We start from the raw sequence: 12223 nt of genomic DNA on the forward strand, positions 1-12223 counted from the left end.
GAAGCACTTTTTTCCAACATGCACCATTCTTACAAAAAATGATATTTTGCAATTCCCCTAGGTACTTCTATAGAAAAACTTATATATTTTTCAAAAATCTTTGAATTTTTGTTCCAGTTCAGAAATTATAGAAGCTTCGATTCCACCCGTTGGACGTTTTCCGCAAAAAGGCACTTTGGAGCAATGGCTCTGGTGCCGCCATTTTGGCAATAAATAATAAACAAAAATTTTTTTATATTTTAATATATAGATAATAAATAGAATTAAAGCAATTTTCATTTATGATTATTGTATTTCTGAAAAAAATTATCAAAAATTGGTTTTTTTGGGACTCTAGAGTGGCGTTACCCCTTAAGATAACGTCCTGAGAACGTCGGTTTATGAAACCAATCAAATTCGAGAGTATTATTGTTTTTTATCATTGTTACATCTAAAAAGTTTAATCTGTCACCTCCTATTTCACAGGTAAATTGTAACCTAGGGTGATAAGAATTAAATACCTGCAGTATTGTGTCAATCGAATTAAATGGTACAGCCATAGCAATATCATTCACGTATCTGAAGTAAAACGGTAAAAACAAAGTAAGTGATCGCAACACCCTACTTTCCAGATCCTGCATCACCATATTGGCCTACACGTTGTATAATTTGACTTAAGACCTCTTCCTGTTAATACCGTTCGTGCGTCGTGCCGTCGGGATCTCAGAATCCCTTGTGCAGATTATACATTTTTCTCTGTGATGTTCACACCGCATTTATATACCCGCCTCGCTTGGTTTATTCTGATGCATTTGTTCTCCAGACTACTTGATAAGTTACCATGGAATTTTTAATTAATACTTGGTGTAATAAGGTAACTATTTTTACAGATATGGATTTAGTAGTCTTTTTCAATTTTGTTTCTTGAAATCTCCAAGCAGGAAACTTGGAACTTATGAGCTGAAACGTTCGATTGTAATTCATTTGGAAGGGATTTGGAATAAATTAGTGATTCTGATTATCTACGCACAGACAACTGCATTTTACTCTCATAGCTATCCTATTACGAATTTCCAATTTCGAGAGTCTTAAATTATTATTTTATTTAATGTAAGTGTTATATATAGTCTACATACGTCATAACCATCGCAAATATATAATTTTGGATTTTAAGCCGCCGTGTAATAGCCATGTTATAGCTAGTCTATATGACCGCGCGTGCTTATTATTTAATCTGTTCAATGTTCATTTAATTTAATGCGTTTAACGAGGAACAGTGTATAATGAGCATAAAAGTATTCGAAAATACTTTATATTCAATAACCTTTTTATTGTTCTAGCAATATATATATAAGAATAAAAAAATATATAATTGATATCAATATATCGTTAAATTGTGATAGGTCTTGCTCGGTTTTTGCCTCCAATTTGTCATCAGACAACACTACACAAAGCTTGCTCGATTTTTGCCACCAATTTGTCGTTAGGCAGCACTGTGCAGACCTTGCTCGATTTTTGCATCAATTTATCATTAGACAGCGCTGCGCTGACTTTGCGCGTATTTTGTCGCTAATGTGTCATCAGATAGCGCTGCACAGATCTTGCTCGGTTTTTGTCGCCAATTTATCGTCAGAGTGTTCGACGCAAATCTTACTCGGTTTTTGCCGCCAATTTGCTGTTTGGTTATATGAGTATATTTGCCCGTATATTGCCGCCAAAGTGTCGTCAGGCAGCGCTACACAGATTTTGCTCGATTTTTGCCGCCAATTTATATATTGTTAGAGTGCTCAACGCAAATTTTGCTCGGTTTTTGCTGCCAATTTGCTGTCTGGTTACATGGTCACATTTGCCCGTATTTTGTTGGCAATTTGCTATCTAATTATGTCAGCAGATTTTATTACATATTTGCTAGCATTTTGTCGACATTATTTGTTAAATCAAATTCTGTATTTTTTTCGAACCAATAAAATGGGTCTTTAAAAACCAAAATATTTTTTCCAAAATTATCAGTTTTTTTTTCGCCATATTTTTATTTAGAATCTTGGAGTGGAATCCTACAAGTAATTTTCCGGAATCGATTAAATAAATAAGTGCAGGTGCTAAAAAAAATAATAAAATAAAGTAAATAATATTCAATAATTATAAAAGGATAAACTATAATCGTATTAGATCAAATGTTTATTAATGAAGTAGGGGAGACCGAGGCGAAGTCGGCACCGGGGCGGAGTCGTTTTTGCAATTATTTTGAAATCTGTATGTTGTGTGAACTCGGGTGCGTTCGAGGAGTTCGCTACTACGCTACCAACACTAACGCTATTAACTCCGTTCATGGAGCCATGAAAGCGCTAGCGAATGCGAGCTCCATGAACAGCAGTAGCACTAGCGTAGCGTTTCGTAGACCCCTGCGCCGCCAAATTTGAAAAGCTGAGTTAATAGATGCTGCTGTATCAATTACTTCTTTAATATTTTTAGGGCAGAAGTTGAGAGTAGTATGTGTGTAAATGAATACGATTCATTCGTAGTAAAACAACTTAAAGAAACTATTTTATGAAACTCATGTTTGCAAAGCACTTTTGGATCCGACTCTTCAAAGTGTTAGAGGTGTTGCTGAATATTTCGCAGACAAGCAGCAATCTCCTGAGGAATTTTTAATGTATATGATCCACAAATTGGTTCCCTTGAATATTAGAAATGAGCAGGTTAGGTTATTTTTATATTTTATTTATTAACATTAAGCGACGTTTTAGATTAGATCATATTTTAACAAATATTTTTATTCTAGTAAAACTTATTGTCCAGTTGAGTGACATACAAAATTATTTTATATAAATTTATATAAAAAATAAAAAATATAAATAAATATATTTTTTAATAATATATCCACATATTCGGTTCTATTTGATTATATGCTATATAAAATTAATTTATACTTTTAATACAATAAAAAAAATTAGTGTATATGAATTTTGTCCATTAAGCTATATATAACTTATTAAAGTTTTTATAAACTATATATCTAAGCAATACCTAGTCTAGGTAATTTACAGTATCTAGATTTACAAAATCTAGGTTTAATATTGTAATTAAAGCTATTGTAATTAATATTGTAGTTTTCGTTATGCTCGTATTTACGGTGTCAATCTCAATGTTACTGCGCTACTCGCATCACCAGATCTTTGTTTTTATCGTTGATCATACAAATGCTATTGTAATAATATTGTGATTAACAGGTTCTATATTAAGGTAAAGGTACCAATACCCGGACACTTAAGCATAGGAAATGTACCAATACCTGGACACGTATCTGTGTCTGGATACCTTTAAGAAAACATAAATTTATGAAAATAAACGTTTGGATATTATAACTTAAGTTTCAAACTACAAAAAAAAATACTTTTATCTTTGATTTTAATACGCGTTATACTTATAAATAATAAAGGTGTCCGGATATAGGTACATGTCCGGGTATTGGTACCTTTACCTTAATCACCAAATATAAGATTATTATTTTTATGATATATATAATAAGTTAGATTCTCACGTTTAGTTTTACTTTTTCATAATATGGCATCTAATAAAAAAGCAGATTATTTTAATAAGTCGTGTGAGCTTCTTGGAGGTAAAAAATTACGATTGGAGTTGGCTGCGAAACATACAAGTATTATTCCTCCTGAAGATCCTATTCTTGTCGAAGTTAAAAAGTATGTCAGAATCTATTATCGAAGATCCTCTACAATGGTAGAATAAAATGAAGTTGTCACTGCCGAATTTGTACAAATTGGTATGCTGCATTTATGCCATACCGATTACAAGTTCAGCATCTGAACGCGCATTTTCTTCTGCAGGTTTGCTTATCACAGCAAAACGTTCTTCGTTAAAATAATCAAAATCTAATAAAATATTATTTATTCTCGATAATTATTTCAAATTAATAAAAGATATGTATTTAAAGTCAGTAAAATAAGTTTTACATTAAGTATAAGTTATATTATTCATATTATTTATACAACATAATATGTGAAGAAATGTTTAATAAGTATTTATACAACTTAATATGTGAAGAAATGTTTAATAAGTAAGAGAGAAAAAAGTCTGATATCTGATGGTTATACAGTGAATTACATTTTATTTTTGTTACGTATGATAGTCAGGAATAACATTTTAAACAAAACAATTTCCGTCGCCAGCAAATAATTCAAAATAAGTCGTTTTATTTTCGACCCAACTGGCCAATTAAAACAATATTGCACGACGTTTCGACTGAATTCCGGTCCTTATCAAGTGCTATTAATTTAAGTTACACCGATCCGTATAACAAATTGCATCGTTGACGTGGTGTCCTGACAACGTCAAGACAAACGCAAAACTAAACAAAAGAGAAAATAATACATTTAACAATAGAAAAACTATACAAAATCGTTACAATATCACGCTAGTCAAAAACAATAAAATTAATTAACACTGTAAAAATTAGTTAAAAGCTTACAATTCTTATGCGTTCCAAAACAAACGGTGAAATCAAAACGTCACCAGCCATATCGAGGCACAACGTCCGAACAGTAAGACAGTCAAAGTCGAAATGAAGTTGTCAAACGTAATCCGCGGATAGCAAACGGCGCTCTGATGGAAAAACGAGCAGAACCGAATATACAGGGCCGACTAAGTGATACCTATGACCCGGTTATAAATAGATGGCAGGCTCTCAGTATCGTTTTGTAAATTGACTGTGCAATCATGTTTTTTAATGAAAAACATTTCCGATATTTCTCTTTTTTTGAAATGTTTTTCTTTGTATAAAATTTTCGGATGTTGCCACTTGAAATCATGATTGTGTGTAAGGCGATGTTTGCTCACAACAGAATGATTATCTACATTTTTCTTAATATCACATCGATGTTCTTTGATGCGTGTTTCTAAATGCCTTTTTGTCTGGCCAATATATACCGCATCACAATTTGCACAATCAATCTTATAAACTAACTCAGTCTGACTGAGACTCGGCAACGCGTCCTTGCCCTTCCTAATGACACAATCCAATCTCTTCGGGATGGTGTGAAGAACTCTAAAGTTCATGTCTCGCATTGTACGGCTAACATTCTCGCTAAGGCCCTTTATGTAAGGTACAGTAATGCACCTTCGAGGATCTTGGGCCACTTCGCTACTGACAGGATCATTGTTGTTACGATTTCGCAATTCGCCAAGTCGGACATTGACATATTTATCAACAATTTTCTTCGGGTAACAATTATTAATAAGAATCTTTTTTATTTCACTAATATTAGAATTGTGAAACCGCGCGTCGGACAAAAGAATCGCCCGATCAACCAAATTCCTTACGATGTTAATTTTGTATTTCATAGGATGGTTTGAAAAATAATTTATGTACCGGCCCGAGAAAGTTGGTTTACGGAACCAATTCGTGAGCAATGAGCCTCCCTCGCGGATGACCGTGGTATCAAGGAAACTCAATTTACCATTGCTTTCCATTTCGTAAGTGAATTTTAATCTATCGTGGTAATTGTCGTGCAATATTGTTTTAATTGGCCAGTTGGGTCGAAAATAAAACGACTTATTTTTAATAACATTTTAAGATAAATTTTATTTTCTTTTGTGAAAGAAAAGATATTAGTAATGCTAATAAAGTAATCGTATTTTGAAAACAAGTGCTGAGTATTTATTATTTGCTATTTTTGTTCATATTATTTATGAAAAGTTAAAATTGAACTTTATTTTAAGTCAGAAGGATTTAAAAAAATGTATTAACGCCGCCGTTCGCCGTCGCCGCCGATAAATTATCACCCGCCAATTCCGCCGCCCTGCACATAAGTGTGTGCGCTTTTCTTGTAATTATTTTCCACCATCGTGTTTTTAATTAATGTTTCCATTTTTTTTATTAAAAAATAATAAAATGTATCCTATCATTTTTTATGATCGGAATTTTGAATTTTCATTTAAAATCCAGTCCGAGAATGAAGACACGACTCCGCCCCGGGAATTTTGACTTCCATTTTTGCACCTTTGTCGTTTTTACTCTATACCGGTTGAACAAAGCGACATAGATAAAAAATGCCTATATAAATTTTGTAGCCAAGGATTCACTCTTTACTATGGTATACTATATTTCACTAAAATGATTTATTTTGTTGTTAAAAATCAGCACCGAAAAATAGGGCCGACTTTCGCCCCGGTCTCTTCTACACATACACATACACGTACACATGCACTCAAAATAATGAAGTACACATTTGTTCACATAATCACTCATACTATTATTTACAGTTATATTATTACAGTTATATTCATATGGATAGACTGATCTTTATCACTATCTTCATTGATAATAGGTGTGATGCCGTCTGCTTTAAATATATTACACTAAATATATTTAAAACGGACAGCATCACGCCTATTATCAATAAAGATAGTGATGAAGATTAGTCCACCATGGGCTATATGGATAGCCCGGGAGGTAACGACACAAAAGTGTCAGCGATTTGATTAGTCTTGGGACAAAGTAATTTTTCTTGTTTTAATAGTGTTGTTGATGAAATGCAGAGTCTGGCTGCGCTGTCTTGCTGGAATGGGCGTTGCGGCGCCTTTGATCTTGTCGTAAAAACACTTATGTTGGAAGAATTTGATTAGTGCTGAGCTTTATATATTTATTGTTTTTTTGTATAAAGAAATGTTTTAGAAGAGTCTGGCATGCAACTGACACTGAAAAATGAGTCTGACATCCTCCCAAAGTCGTTGTAAAAAGTTGATTTGTAGAATCATTTGATTAGAGCTGTAACTTGTCAAGATGGTAGTTTAAATATATAAAATTATAAAAAAATAAGTCTGGCTACTTGTACCGGCTGGAAAATTGGTCTGGCACCCCCTTTAAAGTCGTCTGTACGAGCGCGCCGGTAGCTCGTTGCCCGCCGTATCTCTAAATATTATTAACGCATTACTCATTGAAAAAGATTTTACTTGTCCAAAAGGAAAAACGTAAACGATTTCGTGCTTATTAGTAGTGGAATGATGTGTAATTAATTATGTAATAATCAGAAATAAAGTAATTTAAAAATAAAACTATATTTTAAAGTAGTCAACATTATGCAAGTATACGCTTATAAAAAATCAATTAACTTTATTTATTAAAATTATTAATTTATTTATCTGGATAATCTGTAATCAAACTTTCAATTTCTGATGAACTTTTATTTTCATCATCGGTGAGCTCGGTGTTGTCGGTATCGTCATCGGATTCTTCTTCGATTTTTTTTGATTGAGTACGTTCATGATCTGAAAATAATTCAAAGTTGAATTTATTATTAAAATTACACGATTTTAATAAGTTGCGATAAAAACAAAACTTTTACGAACTAAACTAATTAACTCGTTTTATTTGCAAAAAAATAATTATTATCTTAAAATCATATTTCTAAATCATATTTCTTTTTATAAACTAAAATATTATAATATTATAAATGAATAATAAGTTATTATAATGACAAGTATCTTTATTAACTTCAAATTATTTGTTGCATCATTATTATAACTTTATTATTAGTTTATTTATTCAAAATTAATTTTGCATTTATTTAAAATAAAATTAATTCATGAAATATACCTTTATTTTCTTCCTCATTCGATTTAAGTAATATATCGCTCACGAACGGGGGCAGTTGCACTCCTTCGAACCAAATAAACTCGTACTTTTCGTCAACTTCTTTCCAGCCATTCTCAATTGGAGACAAATTTGTCATATGCTGCAAATAAGCATTTCTCCAAATGGTTGCGATGTATGACGCTCTCAAAAGTTGTTGCTTTAATTCGGATTTACATGGAGGTATAGTTGACGCGTCAAATATACCTCCCTGTCAATCCGAATTAAAGCAACATTTTGACAAGTTACAGCTCTAATCAAATGATTCTACAAATCGACTTTTTACAACGACTTTGGGAGGATGCCAGACTCATCATTTTCCAGTGTCAGTTGCATGCCAGACTCTTCTAAAACATTTCTTTATACAAAAAACAATAAATATATAAAAACTCAACACTAATCAAATTCTTCCAACATAAGTGTTTTTACGACAAGATCAAAGGCGCCGCAACGCCCATTCCAGCGAGACTGCGCAGCCAGACTCTGCATTTCATCAACAACACTATTAAAACAAGAGAAATTACTTTGTTCCAAAACTAATCAAATCGCTGACACTTTTGTGTCGTTACCTCCCGGGCTAATATGTGTATGTGTACTTCATTAATAATAAACATTTGATTTAATACGATTATAGTTTATCCCTTCATAATTATTTCAATTTACTTTATTTTATTATTTTTTTAGTATCTGCACCTATTTATTTAATCGATTCCGGAAAATTACTTCTTGTAGGATTCCATTTCAAGATTCTAAATAAAAATATGGCGATGGTACCAAAGAACTATGATAATTTTGAAAAACAAAATTTTGTTTTTTAAAGTACCTCTTACTCATTTTATTTGTTCGAAAAAAATACTTATTGTAGAATGCCGTCTCAAAATTCTACAAAAAAATATAATAATGGTACAAAAAGCATATCATAATTTAAAAAAATGAAAAACAATCTTTTATTTTTTTTAACTTCCGCTTACCTATTTTATTGATTCGAAAAAATTACTTGTAGAATACTATCCCAAAATTCTACATAAAATATATGGCAATCGTATCAAAAACGTCATATTTTTAAAAAATAAAAAAGAATACTTTATTTTTTAAAAGTACCGTTTACCCATTTTATTGTTTCCAAAAAATTGATAGATAGTCTGATAGTGTTGCAGCGTTTATGTTTGCTAGATTATGCTTTCGGCGGAGGGTCGAAAGACTCTCGGACTATGTATTAGGATATTTTATGGAACACTTTATTAGTAGTCTATTTTACAGGCGTCGGCTAATCCTTAACTTTACAATTGATCTGAACGTTTGACTATCGTCGGAGAGCGCTCCTTTGTCAGACTGGCCGTCGAATCGGCAGGATCACGCGCACACCACCTCTCAGCTCACATGTACTAGTGTCGAATGTTTGTGTTAGAACCAATAAGCTACAGCGGTGTCAATGTTATGGCCATATAAGGATATCGAAACATTTAGCTTATGTTTTAACACATTCAAGAGTGTCGGTGAGAGGTCAATGTGTACCGAGAGAGGAATGTCACAGAGCGCTGCCAGAATACTTCTAGAAATTCATGAGCGCGTTTCGTAACATTCCACCCGCCTCGTTCAGAACGGTGAACGAAATTACTTAAGTTCGAGCTACAGTCAATGCACGTTATTATCTTATAACTAAGTTAGTTGGCGGACGATTCAACGGGCAGCTTGCATATTTGCGTGACAGGTCGTTTGAATACGGACTTTGCCGTTCGTACCGTTACTACGCGAACTAGATCATCGTCTCCGGGATGACATTGTACGATTTGCCCTAGATCTCACTTTGTCGGGGGGAGGTTAGGGTGTCGCAGAAGCACAAGGTCACCGACTTTGAGGTTCGCTTGTGGCGTTTTCCATTTACCACGTTGTTGTAAAGAGTTTAAGATAGTCAGACGACCAGACCTTCCAAAATCGTTCTTGCAGTCGTTGAATCGTTTGCCATCGTGATAATCTATTTACATTTATGTCCTCCACGCTTGGATTAGGAACAGCTTTAAGGTGTGAGCCGACTAGGAAGTGTCCCGGGGTTAACGCGTCAAAGCTATCAAGATCATCGAATAGTGGAGCGACTGGGCGCGAGTTTAGGATGCACTCTATTCTACAGCGTAGTGAACTTTTCGAAGGTCGGTGTGAAGTCTTCGATTATTCTGCGTAAATGAAATTTAACGCTTTTCACGCCGGTCTCCCAGGAAAGTCCGCCAAATTGCGGAGCGGCAGGCGGTATAAACTTTCACTCGATCTCATCAAATGCGACATGATTTTGCTCAAGTTTTCGCGAATCCGCCGGATTAACTCGCGGTTGGCACCCTGAAAGTTGGTCCCGTTATCGCTTTACACGATCGCAGGGAGCTCTCGGCGAGCATCAAATCTATCGAATGATGCTAAAAAGCAATCAGTGGAGTAATCGTCCGCGATTTCCAAATGTATAACGCGTGTCGATAGACAGATAAACAGTGCGCAGTACGCCTTGTGTTTTTTTACCTCTCCCTTTAGAGGTCCTGATACAGAACGGTCCTGCATAGTCAACCCCGGTAAAAGTAAAGAGTTTGGCAGGTTTTACGCGCACCTCCGGGAGATCGCCCATACGTTGACAAGATAAAGTGGCTCGCTTTCGCGCGCAAGTCACGCACTTTTGAATACAACTCTTTACTAGATTACGGGCGCCTAATATCCAGTATTGCTGACGGAGCATTCTAAGTGTAACCTGTAGCCCTCCGTGCAATGCGCGGAGGTGCATATATTGTATAATGAGTTCTGATATTCTACATTTAGGGAGGATTATCGGAAGTTTCTCGTCATAGTTTAGCTCCGATTGCCGTAACCTCCCGGCTACGCGTAGGACCCCTTGGTTATCCAGGAAAGGATTGAGGGCTTGAGGGCCAGGATAGGACTATTCGACTTAACGATTCGGTCGTGTATAAGTTCCCAGATCTCTGTGGCGAAGTGACTTCTTTGTACCTCCTTTATTCAGAATTGTTTTGCTAGGCGTACTTCTGTTGCCGATAAGAATAATGTCGACATTTTAAGGGATCGACGAGCATGAAGCGTGAATCGGCGTAGATACGCCGTAATTCGCATCAGTTTGGGCCACGAGGAGATCTCGGAGAGAAGGTTCCACTCCGGTTGCGCCTGACTTACGTGGCCATGAACGGTTTTACGTTGTTTTAACGTTGTACCCACGTCCTTGTTGGATTCACTTACGGGCCATTCGGAGGCGGGCTCCTTTAGCCATGGAGATCCTTGCCACCATAAGCTGTGCGAGATTAATTCCTCCGCAGTTACGCCGCGGGAGGCGCAGTCGGCGGGGTTATACTGGGTAGCTACATGTCTCCAGACAGCATTCGGCAGTGCTGTCTGTATTTCCGACACGCGATTCGCCATAAACGTGTTCCAACGGGTGGGAACAGCACTCAGCCATGCGAGCACCACCCTAGAGTCCGTCGAACAGAAAACCGGTACCTGAGAGAGTTTTATCGCCCTGCATACGAATTTGATCGCGCGCACAAGCAAGACTGCTGCACAAAGCTCAAGTCGAGGTACGCTTTGTAGCTTGAGCGGTGCAACCTTTGTCTCGGCATATAATAGCGAAATTTGAACCTGGTTAAAGATAGACTCGACTCTCAAATAGACGACGGCTGCATACGCGAGATTTGAGGCATCTGCGTACCCGTGGAGTTCAATTTTTTGAGTCTCACTACCCTGTCTGGTCCAACGAGGAATGCTAACTTTATTCAATGCGGATAATTGATCCTGATAGTGAAGACAACGTCGCAGTAAGTCGCCCGTTAGTGGGTCATCCCATTCAATTTTTTGTAGCCAAAGCGATTGCATAATAACCTTGGCAGTGATTGTTACCGGCGCGACCCACTCTAGTGACTTTTTATTCTCCACGTTACTGTTTGAATTAACCGCTTCGAGCGCGCGGATTCGCGTGGTAAGAAACCCGTCAAGTCTCTCAAAGTTCGGAATTTTGACATCGTCCTCGAGTGAGAGCTCCCAATCTCGTCTGGTCGACTTATCAAGTTTTGAGATCATTATGAAAATCATCAGGTCTTGCCATTGATCAACCGGTCTCTTTAAATTCAGTAACGCGGTATAGATGTCATGAGACATATCTCTCAAAGTTTTCAACCCATCGAGAAAGTGGGCGCTCACACTGGGAATATCCACAAACGCTTGTAAGTGTGCATTGACTATAGCGCGCGGATTATCATATCGCCTTTTTAATGACTCCCACGCGGTATTATAGTTAGCATCCGTAACTTGAATATTTGTTAATATTAGACTAGCTTCGCCTGTCAGATTGGCCTTGAGATAATGTAACTTTTGTACGTTCGATAAGTCGGTTCTACTAGAAACGAGCGAATCAAATATATCGCGAAAATTCTCCTATTTTGTGATCTCACCCGCGAATTTCGGAATGTTAATTCTTGGCAAATGAATAGCGGTAGCTTGTATCTCGTGGAAAATATTAGATTCGTCAAAGGTTGATTGAGCGTGACTCGGTTGTATTTCTCAAGGCATTCGGACAGCGTGTCTCTCTAATATATCTTTTACAGTATCATTAATATA

General features: G+C 35.9%; 1 protein-coding gene across 1 annotated transcript in view; it reads left to right on the forward strand.

The window, feature by feature from the left end:
- LOC112452281 (protein spire-like) overlaps positions 1-5494 on the forward strand; it is a 31612-nt gene extending 26118 nt beyond the window's left edge. Inside the window, exon 6 of the mRNA XM_025012400.1 lies at positions 5340-5494. Within this exon, the coding sequence (XP_024868168.1) occupies positions 5340-5356 (17 nt within the window). The 3' untranslated portion in view covers positions 5357-5494. The remainder of the gene's footprint in view (positions 1-5339) is intronic.
- Positions 5495-12223: the final 6729 nt, after the last annotated feature.

This window comes from Temnothorax curvispinosus, unplaced genomic scaffold (genome assembly GCF_003070985.1).
Source record: "Temnothorax curvispinosus isolate PA1 unplaced genomic scaffold, ASM307098v1 QBEX01003176.1, whole genome shotgun sequence".
Taxonomy (NCBI): Eukaryota; Metazoa; Arthropoda; class Insecta; order Hymenoptera; family Formicidae; genus Temnothorax; species Temnothorax curvispinosus.